The 16,453-nt window shown below is 30.8% G+C and overlaps 4 protein-coding genes across 4 annotated transcripts; 2 read left to right on the top strand and 2 right to left on the bottom strand.

Moving 5' to 3' along the window:
- Window positions 1-580: 580 nt before the first annotated feature.
- LOC105618064 (programmed cell death protein 6) lies at window positions 581-2,439 on the bottom strand. The gene is made up of 4 exons (XM_012199603.1): window positions 2,384-2,439; window positions 1,925-2,031; window positions 1,042-1,310; window positions 581-682 (listed from the first exon to the last, which is right to left on the bottom strand). The coding sequence occupies exons 1-4, from the start codon at window positions 2,437-2,439 to the stop codon at window positions 581-583; spliced, it is 534 nt and encodes a 177-aa protein (XP_012054993.1).
- A 1,182-nt stretch (window positions 2,440-3,621) lies between these two features.
- On the bottom strand, window positions 3,622-5,384 carry LOC105618063 (dolichyl-phosphate beta-glucosyltransferase). Its single transcript, XM_012199601.1, has 5 exons — window positions 5,322-5,384; window positions 4,960-5,134; window positions 4,453-4,649; window positions 4,153-4,261; window positions 3,622-4,061 (listed from the first exon to the last, which is right to left on the bottom strand). The coding sequence occupies exons 1-5, from the start codon at window positions 5,382-5,384 to the stop codon at window positions 3,622-3,624; spliced, it is 984 nt and encodes a 327-aa protein (XP_012054991.1).
- Window positions 5,385-8,041: 2,657 nt separating this feature from the next.
- LOC105618062 (cx9C motif-containing protein 4) lies at window positions 8,042-9,088 on the top strand. Its single transcript, XM_012199600.1, has 4 exons — window positions 8,042-8,099; window positions 8,389-8,522; window positions 8,644-8,731; window positions 8,816-9,088. The coding sequence occupies exons 1-3, from the start codon at window positions 8,042-8,044 to the stop codon at window positions 8,659-8,661; spliced, it is 210 nt and encodes a 69-aa protein (XP_012054990.1). The 3' UTR covers window positions 8,662-8,731; window positions 8,816-9,088.
- A 47-nt stretch (window positions 9,089-9,135) lies between these two features.
- Window positions 9,136-10,308, top strand: LOC105618154 (GPI mannosyltransferase 1). The gene has a single exon (XM_012199695.1). It carries the CDS (start codon window positions 9,136-9,138, stop codon window positions 10,306-10,308), a length of 1,173 nt encoding a protein of 390 aa, XP_012055085.1.
- Window positions 10,309-16,453: the final 6,145 nt, after the last annotated feature.

Raw genomic sequence — 16,453 nt, 5'->3', positions numbered from 1 at the left:
ATAATATTCTATATATATATTATATATATATATATATTATATGTATATATATATATATATATATATATATATATATATATATATTATAATAATAATAATAGAAGTCATAATGCATTCAAAAGTGATGTGCAAACCATAATCATTAGTAATATTCCGTAATAGATAAAATCTATTATAATTGACTTGCATAAACAGATTCTGTTTAATTATTTGTTTAATTAACACACTTATCACACTTCAGAATTTCCAAAATTTGCTTAACAAAAATTTTACGTTAAAAAGTTTTGTTATGAAGTTAAAAAGATTTAAAAATAATAATCAATCGATATGTAAAGATATTCAAATAAACAAATGTGTTTTAATCTACAATTATATTTTTAATAAACTGTTAATTTGCTCACATTTAATACTGCAAAGGAAACATATAAATAAATATCAATTTTGGAGATTCTGAGGTTTTATATATTATACATGAAAATTCTTGTGTCTTTATTTGGCATCTTAGTGTATATGCTCAAGTATGGAATGCTACCGAACGAGCAAAAAAGAAATAAATGTTTGTAGGGTGGCATTATATAATTTATATCTTAAGATTAAACACCATGCCCAAAAATTGTTCGTAGTGAATCGTTATCACGCCATCCAAATCCGTATCCAATCGTCTAAAAGCGCTGGTAAGAGTCTGAAAATACATAATTATTACATTTTTTTAATTAGAGTTCGAATATTCACAAATATCAGATAAGTCATTTTTTTTTAATTATAGTTAAATATGTTGGTAAAAATATTAGCTTAATTAACGTTATTTAATTTTTTAAATTGACAATAAGAATAATTCATTTCATGAATTAAATATAATTTAATCATAAATAATTTTTCATAGAAGAATTTCATCATAGATATACAAACCAGTTGAGTTTAAATTAAAGCTTCTACACATAAAAGTCTATATATATATACATATATATATTTTTTTTAAGCAAGGTCACGAGCCACACCCAATGAAATTATTTAGATTACTTTACAGATTGCTATACTTACATACAGAACAATACAGCACTGTATAAAGTCATCAAAGTATATTGTACCATGACCCGCGCGATCGTATTTTCGTATCAGCATATCAATTATTTGATCGCTTAATCGGTACCCAAAGTTTGTAAGAGCTGTCTTCAATTCATTGCGATCAATGTTACCGCTATTGTCGCGATCAAATGAGCGGAAGCAATTCTCCCAATCGGTCACGTATTTCCACAGTGCTCCGAATTCTTCGAAACTGACAGTACCTGTCTGCTTCTTATCAAACATACCTGTAGCAGGATCGGATTTATCAAACATACCTGTGCCAACAAAAGCAAGGAACAAAATAATAATAACATCAAAAGACCATGCAAATCAATATATCGTACATACATAATTTTATAATATATTGCAAGAACTAAAAAGTGTGCAACATGCTGTGATTTAAAAAAAATTAACAGCATAATATTCGTAGAAAGAATAATTTTGCTCAAGTATCTAAAAATTTAGCTAAATGTGGATATAGATATAGGCATACAACATTTGACAATAATTTTGTTGAATTATCAAAATAATTATGAAGAAATCTCAAACATGATGAATAATGCTACAAAAAGTTTTGACATTCCAGCAATTTGAGTAAATGCATAATTATCTTGATGACTCAATAAAACTATTTTCAAAACTATATCTAGCTAAATTTGTTAATATTTCAGCAAAATTGTTTTTTCCATGAATTGGAAGTTTTCCTAGCATCAAGCGATAGATATTCAGCCTTCTCCATTTAGAATATCTACAGAAAAGATGAGAAGATTTTAAGTGTAGAAGAAACTATAAATACAAGTAATCTATGTATTATAAATTCACATGGTCGTTTTGAAAATATATTATAAACATGTCATACCAATCATTAGACGTACAGTTTCAGGATTGAATGGCGTCCATGTACCGTTTGACAAAGCTTGTTGTAGCTCATCAGCACTGATTGCACCAGACCTGTCCTTATCCACCCTGATAAAGACAAAATCTTTAATTATCAAATGTTACTCAATAACATTACCAAATTTATTCCTTTCAATCTTAAATTTTGTTAATGTAGCGATGATTATACTAGGGAGTGAAAACAGAATTTTTTTTCTGGATGAAAAATTATATCTATTGCAGATATAACAAAATATCAAATCCAAAACTTTTACAAATTAAATTAACAAAACTAAAGACGAGAATTCTTGTCGCGAGGAAAGTGAGCGCCTGAGAGTATTTAGAAAGGAAAGGTTATATCTATTACAGATAATAATTACAAAATTACAAATTTGTTCTAGAAAAATTATAGAGGACTTTATAGAACCGGCGGATATCGTACCTCTGGAATACATCCCAAAGAAATTGCTGACTCGGCATCGGCGATATAAAAGACATTTTCGTAATGTCCTGACGAAATGAGACAATGATACAATATCTTACACGATATTGTGTTTATTAATAATGCAGATAAACACACAGAAAACTCGAGGAAAACGTGATCTTCGCGACACGTCACTTTCTGCGTCACTTCATATACAGCTGGACTTAGGAACTTGGTTGGACTCGATTGGGTTGAACTGGGCTGGACTGACCAATGTGGACTAATGTCGTTCTGAATTTTATAGGTGTACTACAATTGCACTTTCCACACTTTAAATAAAATAGGCGGGTCTAGCGAGTTAGTGGACAATATGGGAGAAAAAAAAATAGGAAAATGTAAAAAATTTAAATATAAGAAATGCAGCCTGACAATAAAAAATACAATACTGACACATTTTGAAATTATTTTTAACTATGTTATTTTTTTATGAAGAAATATTTTAGGGAGTTACTATAAAATTTTTGACGAATTTGCATGATATTTTGAGTTATGCAAGTTCAGCAATGCATATGTGATTGTATAATTTAATAAAAATAGAAGGAAAAATTCTTTTATTTAAAACACTGTCTTAATTAATAAAACAAACAATAATTCATAAGAAATTCTGGCAGTCGGTGTCTATGTGTTGACATAAAAATCTGACACATTTACAAAAATATGATTATAGAAATATTATTATATGCGACTATTATTTTTAAAACATTTGAATTACAAATGCATCTGAAGACGTAATTCATTATAATTTAATTAATCCAAAAAATATATTAAAGAGATTTTACAAGTAATTGTACAATTATATGGACGTTATCCTATTAAAAGAGCTATTATAATTTAAGCCTAAAAAGAGACAAGTTGATTAGTATTTATTTCTTTCCTTGTCGAATTAGACAAAAATATCAATCTATTTCTTTTTTTTCATGCCTGGGCTTTAAACATTGCAATGAGCAGTATAGAGTTCACTAAAACTAGATGAAGTTTAAGTGATCGATAATACTCTCACTCATTACTATGTGTAATTAGTCCCTCCATTATTACTACTATATAAAATTTTATATAGATACATTGTATTTTATGTATATAATTTCCATGATATTTCATTATAAAAATATTTTTATAAAAGAAATAAGAGACACAAGTCAGTCGAGATCTTTAGATAGACTTCATGCGTTAATATTAAATCTAATTAATATTAAGTCCTAATTTTTAGGTTTATTTATCTTCCATGCTCCAATTCTGTATCTAAGCCAGATAAAGAATAGATCTCTGCCCATTTGCAACCAGCTCCAAAATGGTATGATCTTGGAGCCCTCGATCTCCGTCCAGTTTACTGCTATTTCAGTCACGGGAATGTTGAGAGTCTGTGCGATGTAAAGCATTTCTACATCAAATGCCCAGCGTTCGACATGTAACGCTTCGAATATTGTTCTCGCTGATTTTCTCGTTAAAAGCTTAAATCCACACTGCGTATCTCTAATGCCCCTGACACACAACAACCAGACTAAGAAATGAAAGCCGTGCATAAGAAAGAGTCGGAAGTAGGATCGTTTGGCAGTTTCTTCTTTTTCCAAATGTGCTCTCGAGCCACATATTACTGCATCGGACGATGCCGTTTTCTCGGGTTTATTAATATAATCAACTAAAACCAATTTGGTAAAATTAATAACATTAACATTATAATCAGTAACTCTACTAAAACCATCAGAATTTTTATTCCTTTTTCAACTTACATCCTAAAACATTTATCAAATTCTCATCTAACTTTTTTAAATCGTTAAACTTAGTAGCACCATCTGCATCTGCGAACAACAAAGCGCTGCCTCTTGCACTCAGCATACCCTTGAATAAATTAAAATATAATTATATTACACTCTAAAATTGATTATAGTCTACTTGAAGCAAATGAAGCAATCTTTGATTGGTCAATTAATAAAATTCTTTCTTCTGACTGATCGATTAAACAATTCAAAGCATTTGTTGCATCAAATAGACTGCATTCAAAGCTTCTCAATTCAATCAGAATTACTAACCAGTCTTACAGCTCCACCTTTTCCTCTATTTTTTATAAGGTTTAATACTTTTAAAGTGCTGTATTTTAATGCATAACGATGCGCCACGTCAACAGTCTTATCTGTACTGCCATCACTGACTACTATTACTTCATAAGTTAATCCAGACTTCCTACGTTCTTCCAGATACTCCAAACATTCGTCCAACATGGGAGGTACTATTAAATAATAATAAAAATATACAAATAAATAATTAATATCTACAGATAATATATATGAAATAAATCTTACAAATAATCAAAGTTGAGCTCTTAAGATATTAAACAAACATTAAATTAAAAAACAGGTAATTAAGAGCTGTAATACATGGTAATTGGTGCGATTACATTTTCAAACAACATATGTTTCACATCTTACATAATTATAACGACCAAACATTTTAGCTCAATTTGAGCCATTTTCAACAGTCTTGCAATCTCATAATTCTAAATTCTTGATAAATTATCAGATATTGATAACATATCTTACATCTTTGTTCTTCATTGTAAGCAGGTATAATGACACTGAGTTGCACACTCCAGGGATCATATAATGAAGGAAATGCTTCCTTTATCTTCGTCTGACAGTTGAAAAAAAATTTTTCGCTTTCATCTCTTGAGATTTTGGGATACCGTTCGCTTGTCACATATATTATTATGAAAAACTAAAACAGATATGTATACTTATGTAAATATATATTTATTTAGAAGGCATTGCATTATAAAAATAATTAATAAAAAAGATTGTATTTTATATAAATGTATAAAATAGTTACTAAAGGAAATTATTCTTTAAATTATTACTTATGATACATTAGGTATTAAAAAAGATGTAAGATAACCTTAGCATACCAAAATTGTTATGAGTACAGCCAACAAAACTCCGTAACAGAATAGACATCCTAATGATAACATTTCAGTATAATAAGACACTTAATAATTGGAAAATGAAAAATAAAAGATATATATTGTTAAACATGTCTTTCTTTCCATTCCGGTAGTATACGTCACCTAAAAGCAGGGTTGGGTTAGTACGTATACATATGCCCATATATATAGTCATAGTCAGGCCTTATATTTAAGGAAGCCTTAAGTACAAGGTCTGATTATGAATACATGGGCAATAAATACCTTATCCATGGAATTCAAAGTTTATTCTATAATGTACTGTTTATTTCCTGCTTTTTGTTTTTCATATTTTGCTTTTTTCTTGTTTGCAACCGTTTTATTGACAATTATATTTCTTGCTACATAAGAGATTACGTATGCGGGTATTGAACGAGAGCATATTACATTAGAGATAGGTATAACTATGAGAGAAAAGCGGATAAAGCGAAAAAAATAAAATGAAAAAATGTAGGTAAAGAAGCGAAGACAGAGAGTTTAATCAGAAAAGTAGGGAAGTAAAGGGAAGTAAAGAGATAAGCAAAATTAAAAAATTTTTATAATAATATATGTGCGATAGCTTGCGGACGAGATATGTATGAATGAATTAAGAATTTTATGTAAACCAAGTCCCCTTTTTGGCTGTAAATACTGAAGTGTAATAAATTCTATTCTATTTCTTATTACATATTTCTTTCTACGCTTGTTTCTTTCAAAGTTCGTTAACTTTTATCTCAGGGGCGACATAAAATAAAAAACTAGATAAGAAGCAAAAAGACAAGATGTAAAAAATAATAAAAAGTAAAAAAATAGGAAACACAGAGCATATTATAGACTAAGCTTTATGCGCAAAAAATTCTGGCTCATGTTTCCCACCCAGCTGTTTTCTGGATGTTATGTCATCCTTGTTTAACAGTAAATAACAAGGATAGAGTGATACCTGGATGGCAATCGGGTGGGAATCTGAACATAGCTCAGATAACTAATGCCCATATTCATAGTCAGACCTTATATTTAAGGCTTCCTTAAATATAAGGAAGTCTTTATCTTTAGATGCTCTACGAATTATTTCATTGGCTGTTGAATATCTAAAGATAAATTTAAGGAAGCTTTAAGTACATAGTCTGATTATGAATATGGGCATAAATAAGGTTTTCTGTTGTATAAAACTCCTTTCATGCAGAAAATCTTGCTTAAGATTTATATTATTATATATAGCTTTGTTTTATTAACGAAAAAAAATGACAGAGCTAAAAGAAAAGAAGGAAAAAAGAAATCTGTAAGTCTATTTAGACTGCGTTCGGAAATCTCCGGATGTTTGCCTCGCGTATCATCCTATCTTTGTTTAACATTGGATTAACAATAAAGATAAAACGATACACGAAACACTTGAGTAACATTTATGGACATAGCCTTAATCTTTTCAGTTTTTATTATTTTTAATATGATGTAAACTCAATAATCAAATTTTATGTCCTCTATATTTCAATGAAAAATACTTAAAACACATGTGCATGTGACTAGAGCATAAATATAATCGTGGCGCTTTTGCTAGCATTATAACACAATTCTCATTATTATATTTAGCCGGTTCTACATTAGTTGTAAGCTGATCACAAGTTTGTTGCCACAGCTAATCTGAAGCATTTTGAAATCAATGCTTCATATTGGCTGCCGCAACAAACTTGCGATCAGTTTGCAACTAATGTAAAATCGATTTAAGACAAAGTACAAACATTTATCCACGATTATGAAACACATGAAATTGAATGTCATTCTTCATAGGTTATATTTTAATTTCTTTATAGCTGTAGGCAGTATTCATAGTCGGTTCTTATATTTTAAAGTCGTCTTAAGTAATATAATATATTAAGATGCTAACGTTTGATTGGCTGATGACAATCTTAAGACTGTCTGTATTTAAGACAGGCTTAGTTTCCATCGAGGATTTAATCAGAATATAAGAATCAACCAACTATAGTCGAGTATTCCTCTGTATAATCGAACGACAGGGGAATGCTCGCTTGTAGTTGGTTGATTCTTACATTCTGATCCGGATTAAATCTTCAGATTAAATCTTCGTAGAAATTAGGCCACTGATATTCTTTTAGAGCATCCAATCAGCATTTTAGATCTGGAAGAATATCTCAATAGCAGCGAACGCTCACTCAACTGTTGAGTTCGCTGAATGCAACCTATGACAAAATAATCGATAATTCTGTAAAAAAAAATTTTATGAACCAATATTCGCTTAGTCTTTTAATTTAATGAAAATATTCGTAACAAAAATAAAATCGAGGGTTATTCGAAAATATATTTTAACAAAAAATAATTAAAAAAATATTTGTCAAGCAATGTCTATAATTTATCGTTTTTAAATGATCTTATCGATTATTGATTACCTATTATCGATATTTTCCTAAATTTAAAAAAGAATTAAGGATTTATTCTATAAATACAACAAATGGAACTATACACAACTTAAATAAGAAAATAAGAAACCAATTTCTCGTCTTTTTTTGGAAATATTGATAATTTCGCTACAAAATAGGGACAGTAGGATATATGGGACACACGACATTTCATAGTGCCGGTCGAAAGTTACGTAAGATTTTGCCGTATACCGCGTGTGTTATACAATTAATGTAAAAAATATAAATATTTAGAAAATACTTTGATTATTCTGTATGTCGACGACTGATCCTTGCAAACAAATTGCATGTAAATTGCAGACGTGCTTGAAAAGTTAGTTTAATATATCTAATTTAAAGAATAATGTATTCCTAACCTCTCTTTATAAAATTTAAGCGTTAAATATATATTTAAAAACTTGATTAAATTGATAAATTGCAAAACTTAAAAAGAAACAGAGACAACAGATTCAGAGTAATGTACTTCGTATTAATATAAGGAATAAAAAATGGAACTGAAAAAGACTTTAACAATTTATATGTGATATTAGTGATAATAATAGAATAATATGATAAACATCCAAATTTTTATTAGAATGAAATGATGTCTTTTTGTTTTTCAGATAATGTCTTTCAGCCTTCTCGTTGTCAGGATGTACTTGAACAAATAAGAAAATGTTGCATAAAACATTCTGACTCTACAGTTTGTGATGGTATAAATATCTCGAAACCATATGAACATAATACTGTAGATTATGTAAGTCTAGTACTTGCTTTAGTCAAAAATGTAGAATTTTATATTTTAATACATGATTATGTATCTATCTTTCAGCAGCTATAAATTCTAATTTTATTACCTTTTTTTAATATTCTTTCAGCGAAAAATTATAAGATAAGCAATGCAAAGTGAAGAAAGAAGAAGATTACCAGTTCCAAAAAGAGGATTTGCACGACGTTATCCACGAAGTATTATGTTCCTAGGTACAACTCTTGCTATGTGTTTACTGTACAGTAAACCTATTTACGATATATTTTTTTCCAAACCACCAGAGAACGTTAAACCTGACAAATCTAAGACCAAATGAATCTATTTGCGCGAAAGAATGGAGGCTGTAAAAAGAGCGAAGGAAAGATTGAGACAGTATCCAATTCTATTAGCCCGATGTCAGGAATCGGCGTCGAGATATGCATCCTGTGTGTTAGCGAAATCCAATTTAGAAAAAAACGCTTGCGCCGCGGAGTTCAACGAATTGAAGAAATGTCTTGTTAAAGCTGCTGCGAGCAATAATACAAGATTATAAACGAGCTTGAAGATTGATCAGTGAGTTTCTGTATACTTGATTTTATGCCTTACCTTTAGCCGTACAAAAATGATGACTGCGACATTCGCTAAATTAAATATCTCGTCATTTACGTCGCATTGTTTATTGGCATTTGTTCTACGTTTAGTATTGATATTGTATGCCAATTTTCACGACGAGTACCTCGCAGTACCATACACAGATGTGGACTATAAAGTATTTACTGACGCTGCTAGGCATGTAATAGAACAGAGATCACCGTTTGATCGTCATACTTACCGCTATTCGCCATTTCTGGCCTGGATCTTGACTCCAAATATCATATTACATAAGAATTTTGGAAAGATCTTGTTTTCTGTTGTAGATATACTAATTGCGATCCTAATTAAAAATATTGTCACACGACAGAGATGTAATGAAACTATGAAACATTACTGCGCGCTCCTATGGCTTTATAATCCGTTAACGTTAGTAATCTCAACAAGAGGTAACGCAGATTCATTGGCAGTTCTATTAGTCGCATTCACATTGGATTTGTTACAGAGAGACAAAATTGTATTGGCTGGATTATTACATGGGATATCTGTACATTTTAGATTGTATCCATTAATGTTCAGTTTGCCTATGTTTTTATCTCTATGTAAAGGTAATCGTTTCCTGCCGAACGGGGATCAATGGAAACTTGTGCTAAGTTGCGTATTCTCAATCGTTACACTGACAGTCACAGGTTATTACCTGTATGGCTTTAAATTTTTGTATGAGAGTTTTATATATCATTTAGTACGTAAAGACGCAAAGCATAATTTTTCCGTGTATTTTTACATGTTCTATTTATCTGCTAATCAACCACAGGATATAATTCAGAAGATCCTTACATTTTTGCCGCAATTATTATTGTTGTTGATGTCGTCATATTATTATTCGAAAAAATCCAAGTTACCATTCGCTATGTTTGTCCAGGCGATGATCGCTGTGATATACAATCCGGTGATAACTTCTCAGTATTTCTTCTGGTTTCTGTCTCTGTTACCTCTGTGTTTACCAAATATCGAAATGAATCTGCGTAGGGGAATATGTTTAGCGTGTTCTTGGATCTTAAGCCAAACTATTTGGCTATTAACAGCTTATTTATTAGAATTCCAAAGTTTTAATTCGTTTTTCTTTCTTTGGATATCTGGTCTTCTATTTTTTGCTATTAACGTAAAAGTTTTAACAGATATTATTTATCATTATAAAAGTTAGTTGTAACTATAACTTTTATGAATGAGAATTATTCTGTACATTAAAAATGAATGACTTAAAAAGTATAACTAGAGAAATTCATAATATATCTTCTTACATATGAATTATATCTTTGACAAATGTATGGCATAAAATAAGTCACAATCATTTTCAAGTAACTTGAAAATGAATTATACAGAATTATATTTTGGTGGTTAAATGTGAATGTACAGGATGTCAAAATTACAATTTTTAATTTCGTTTATGAATGCTTTGCACAAATTGATCTTTATTAAGCCAGATAGATGTCATTTATTTTTGAACTTATGAAATTTTTATTAAGTGAGCACGAGTTTGTCTGAGAAAAGATTATCTATTTATAAAACTTCCTTCTTCGAATTTTTAATGTAACATTAGAATTTTACAGTAATTTTGTGACATCCTGTACTATTAAATTTCTTGGAAAATACCTAGGGTAGCAGATAGTGGATTGTTCAAAAAACTTGAATTTATTTAAGTTTTAATAAAAAAGCACATATTATCTACAAGTCTGATTATTTATAAAGTATCACTTTCATTATTCTACGCGGTACTTATATCGGCGTTAAAAATATCAGACGAGTTATAATGGTTCTTAATTTTATTCTTTTGCAGGAATACAAAATACTTATTTACAGATAGCTTCGTAAAGTAATAGTGGTAGATTCTGAAAAGGAATGTAGATATATTAGTAATAATACAATAATCGTAAATCTTACTATAGTAATCTAGATTAATTGTGAGCAAGAGCATCTCTTGGATCCGAGAGATTTCTTTATCGATTCGATTGTTCTAAGCTGCTAAATATCATGACAGTAATATTATTGGGTCATTTCTTGTCTTGATTGCACGAGTAATAGTATGCAAATACTTGCATTAAATTTAAATTTTTCCATTGCAATCTATATTCGTGTAATTATTCGTGGAAATATTTGACACGTACACATAAAAAAAAGGTGCCTGAGAAGTATATCGAATTATTTTTATTTATATATATAATATATGTATATCTCTGCCGACTTTTAAATAAAGAAGAAGGGAATCGAGTTACATTATTTCTGAATATAACTACATTTGATTTATGTAGAGGCGTCGAATCGAGATGTCGATTTCCTCAGATTATTCCATAGAAACGTGCATTTTTCGGCGAATTTTTTTAGCGACACGAAATGGCCCAATGGATACGAGTCGAAAGAAAAAGAAAAACCGAAATAGATCTTCTCTTTTATATAACTACGGGTCTTTTTACGGCGGGGATGATGATGAAGTGCAACATATAAAAATAGCATTATTTTCTTTCATTGCTTTCGTTACAGTTTGCTCAACTGTGTGCTATATGAAGTAATCTATTTTATTTGTTCTCTTTCTCTCTTTCTTGAAACGGATACACACGACTGATCTTCGTCAAACGCCTGCGCGGAACGTTTGCACGGAGATCAGTCCGGATAACATCAGGGGAAGAGGGGTGAAGTTCCGGGTCACGCAGAGAATGAAAGTACAGGCCACCGCGATCGAAGCGATAAAAATTATAAATAATCTCCATCTTGGCCGCGTGGCCCGGAAGTTACCCCCCGGAGAAAATGTTTTACATTATTCACAAACCGATCCACCGTCTCGTTAAGCCTTCCCTGAAAGAAAAATCATTGATAAAAAGAAATCGTACGCGATTATGTAAGATATAGAAGATTATGGGCGAATACGGTAACGAAAGTCTTGCTTTCCGAGGCACATACATGGAAAATGTAAATTCGTCTTTCGCACAAACCCAAACACTTTAGGAAAAAAAAATCACTTTGAAGCGTGCCACTCAAGAATAAAGCGATTGGCGTAGCAAATTCTTTGTTTTTTATAACATATTAATCTCGATCAATTCGTACGAAAGCTTCATGAATGCGAAACATTTCGTAAATTTTTTTTTTTTCGATATATCCTTCTATGAGGAATTTTGGGCCACGTAGGATAATTGTAACACTAAGTTAAACGTAATATCGCAACAATCTCCGAGAATAGAGAGACAAATGATAAATCGTCGCTTTTTAAAGAATTTCCTGACACTTAAATGAAGCATCATCGTTATTCTCAGTGACTTTATAATTATTATTGCTCTTATTGTTGCTACGTCACTATTATCCTAGTGTCACAATTACTTCGCTTGACCCTACACGCCGATACTAAATAGAATGGGTGCATCGATGCATACGTTAATGTGCTCTTTTAAGAAAGACGGCTGGCTCGGGGTTGCTCCTAGCATTTTCTTTGCAACGATGCAACGTTGGTCGCACAAAGATTACCTTGTTTCATCTCGGCCTTGCACAAAATGAGAAACATATACAACGTTACGCGGAAGCGAGATACGATGTAATTTCCAATATATCGACGCATCGATAATTGCGCACTGAATAAGGGAGCATAAAAAAAAATAACGCGCTGCAATATCCGAGGTATGAGTCAAGAAAAAATATGATACGAGAACGAAGAGAAACATCAAACTAACGGGAGACTATGTTATGGCAAATATTTAATAAAATATAATAACATCGGTGATATATAGGTATATATACACACATTACAGTTTCTCTTACAGAAACATAAGATAAACGGCACTACATTCGCTTAATGATAAGTACGTAAATGGATTACAAATAACAAAATAATAATAATAATAATAATAATAATAATAATAATAATAATAATAATAATAATAACTATATAATTATCTTGCACGAAAAATGCGATAAGAGATAAAAATGTACATTATGATAAAATAGATTGTATATATATATATATTTCTCGAATTATAAAATCGTATTGCTAGTAAAAATTGCATTTTTTAAAACACATTTCTAAATATTACATTTCCAAAATCTGTGATTGATGCAACTAAAAAAAAGGTTCGTATATGTACTAATAAATATACGAAAAAAGGAGACATATTTACTTTAATTATACATAACGATAATAATTAATTGACAAAAATTAGCAGTATTTTTGAAAATATTGACAATAAAATTTTTTAAGCGTTTTGATTGATAAATATGGATAATTGATCTCATGTCATCTCTATTTTATACTCGTATCAAAAGATGAAGATACGATTAATCAGATAAAGTAAAAATATCTTGCTTTGAAAAGTCCGAAAAATTAATTAAAAATTTCATAAAAAGAATAAATACATTGAGTTACATCAGTCTCATATACGGAAGTATAATATACGTGTGTAAAAAGGAATAATTAATAATAAAAGTAATTAAAGCACTCGATGAACGTGCACACAAATCATGCGACCATGTACAGGACGTAATTGAAATAATACACATGTAATGTAACGTAAAATAAAATCTCTTTGGCTTTTTACACGATTGAAAAGAAATACGCTCCGCGTAAATGTATCAGAAATTGCGCATATCCTCCCGACGATAATTCTTTTTTTTTGCGAGGCTGAAATTGATTATTTCTTTTTGCACAGAAAAAATTGAATTGCACGCCGTTATCTATCACAAGTATGCGTTTTCAACACATAAAAGTTATTCAACTTTCAAATTTTTGTCGGAGTTAAAAATCAAGTGGAAAATTTTTTTTAATCATTTGCTATCTATTCTCTCACGCTTAATTCGTCAGAAATCTCTGTTTGACAAGGGACTTCTGATACAGCTTACGTTATTTACATCGTTGCAAATCGTGCTTTGTCCTCACTCGTGCATAAGACAAATAAGATAGAGATTTCGCCACGTAAGATAAAAAAAAGATGGATAAGCCAAGGGGAATGATGGGGATGATATTTGTATCGGCTCTACCGTGCTAGAAACATGAAAAATCGAAAGTAAATAGGTCGTAATATTTTTGTACTTACACTCTTACGGTAATATCATGCGCGTGTTGAATAAAAAAATGCGATTACGTGGCCACGATCGGATTCTCGAGACCTCGTTACAGTGAAACGAATGAAAAAACGTGGTGTACGTTTAGCTACACTGGGGATGAAGAATTATTGGCACACTGTCATATCGAAATAGATTGACCACTTTGCGTTGTAATAAAGTACTCAGACTCACCCACGCATTAGGAAGTTTTTTGCAGTAACGCGCCGTTGGATATATATGGTAAGCGCTTCAACGTGTACCGCCACGCACGGTGCGGGACAGTTACGAATCGCTATGGCAATTTTTATCTTACACTTATATGTCGTTATTTACTATACATGCAATCCGTAGATTAGCGTTTAATCAGGGATGTAAAACCGGTATAATCTCGCTCGGTTTACGTTTCGATGCTCTGTCTTGACATAGAAATCGAAGTTGCCGAGTATTACGTATCGATTTACAATCCTATATCGAAGGCGCGCTATTGCAAAAAAAAAGTTTCACTCTTTCATCCCTTTCACACTTAACGCGCTCTCATTCGTTCATTTTTTTTTCTTTTTCTCTTTCGTTCACGCATTTCTTTTTTTAACGGAAGATCTTGTGCGAACATTGCGTGTATAATCTCTGACGGCGTCACTCGCGCTTTTTGTTCTCTTTTTTTAATGCTACAGGTACATGCGAGGAATTCGGAATTCAATCTTAATTTAATCGATAGCGGTAATTGCAATCGAGGCTTCGCGATACGAACGAGTAATGGACATGATATGTTACATGCGTTCGAGCGTGTTGTGTCTGACGTACTTTTAATTGGATGCACGTCATTTCAAAATGAAATTTATTCTCACGCTAAACGTATACGGAAATCACACGATTTGATTGTAGAATTCGACATTGAAAAAAATCTAAAAAAATCTTTCAGCTTCGATTTCTTTCCGATGAAAAGTTTTTTTCACATTGATAAAACATTACAATGATAAACATTACAATGAATATTGTGATACAAATGCATTGTTTTCAATCTATAGTGGAATTAATATGTGACTGTATATTTTCTACGAATTTTTTTTGTGCGATTTCATTATGTTGACGAAAAAACTTGGTCGAATAAAATTGACTATCTAAAATTAATATTAAATTCTGTGATTTATATGTATCAAAATAAGAAAGAGAAAATCTTATACTTATTTGTCAGGTTGGTGTTTTAAGTCGCCTTCGAATTACTATCATAATTACTATGATAATTTTGCTATTGATATATGTTTCAAAATTTAATTTCCGTTAATTGTCCAGTCACTTTAATAAGAATTAATTGATCAACGTGAGAAATGTGGTTGGAACTTGATCCAAAAAAAAGGATCGTTTCTCGTTTCTCAAAGTTTACTCGCGTCACCGATATTTCTAACAAAAGTTCTTGTACTCGTCGTAAAACGACGTCATCTTAAATACGATTATGTTTCTGCGTTCACGACGAAATTCTATTTCGTAAATTACGTTGATTGCCATTAAATCGATAATACCGTATAATAATCGCTACAATAATATCGCTAATATCAGCGTTTAAATACAAAGTGGATATGTTTCGCGATGTGTAAATTATGAGATTCGAGGGTGCTTTAGTTGAATGTCGGTACAAAAATTCTTTTGTACCCTTACGTGGTAATTTATCAATTTATTTGTGCATCTTTGCATTGATGGGAATGCGCTTATTAATTTTCATTGATTCAGTTTCTCCGATATGAGCCTTACATTTAAATGATTATTTCTTTGATTTATTCAACATATTGGTTCCATAAAGAAATCTTATTAAAATTATTATATTTCAATAGGAAGATCACGACTAACTAGTAAAAGAAATTAATTTTTTATTTAGAGAAATAAGTATTGGTATCAAAATTGAAAAACAGATAACAAATCAGAAGAATTTTCAAACTGCATTTAATTTATGGTCATTCTCGTAAAAGAAACATTTAATGTAGCAAACAACTACGATCTATCTTTTTCGTTCCTAGTAATTTCTTTTTCTGTGAGTTTTCCTAACTGATTTCGGAATAATGTTTTTTTCATTATTGCCCTACTTCTGTATGACGTATTGCGAAGTAAACAAAATGACAGCAACAGATCGACATCGGTTACTTGTTTCCAAGTATACACAAGACTGTCTCGAATGTTATTAAAATGCAATAAATTACGTCGAATGCGTAATCAATTTGACAGATCTGATTTCCCTTGAAAAATGATCATAGTACACGCATACACATACGCACGCA

The sequence above is a fragment of the Atta cephalotes genome, assembly GCF_000143395.1.
Source record: "Atta cephalotes unplaced genomic scaffold scaffold00015, whole genome shotgun sequence".
Classification (NCBI taxonomy): Eukaryota; Metazoa; Arthropoda; class Insecta; order Hymenoptera; family Formicidae; genus Atta; species Atta cephalotes.
The sequence above is the reverse complement of the archived record's forward strand: the minus strand, read 5'-3'. Positions and strand labels throughout refer to the sequence as shown.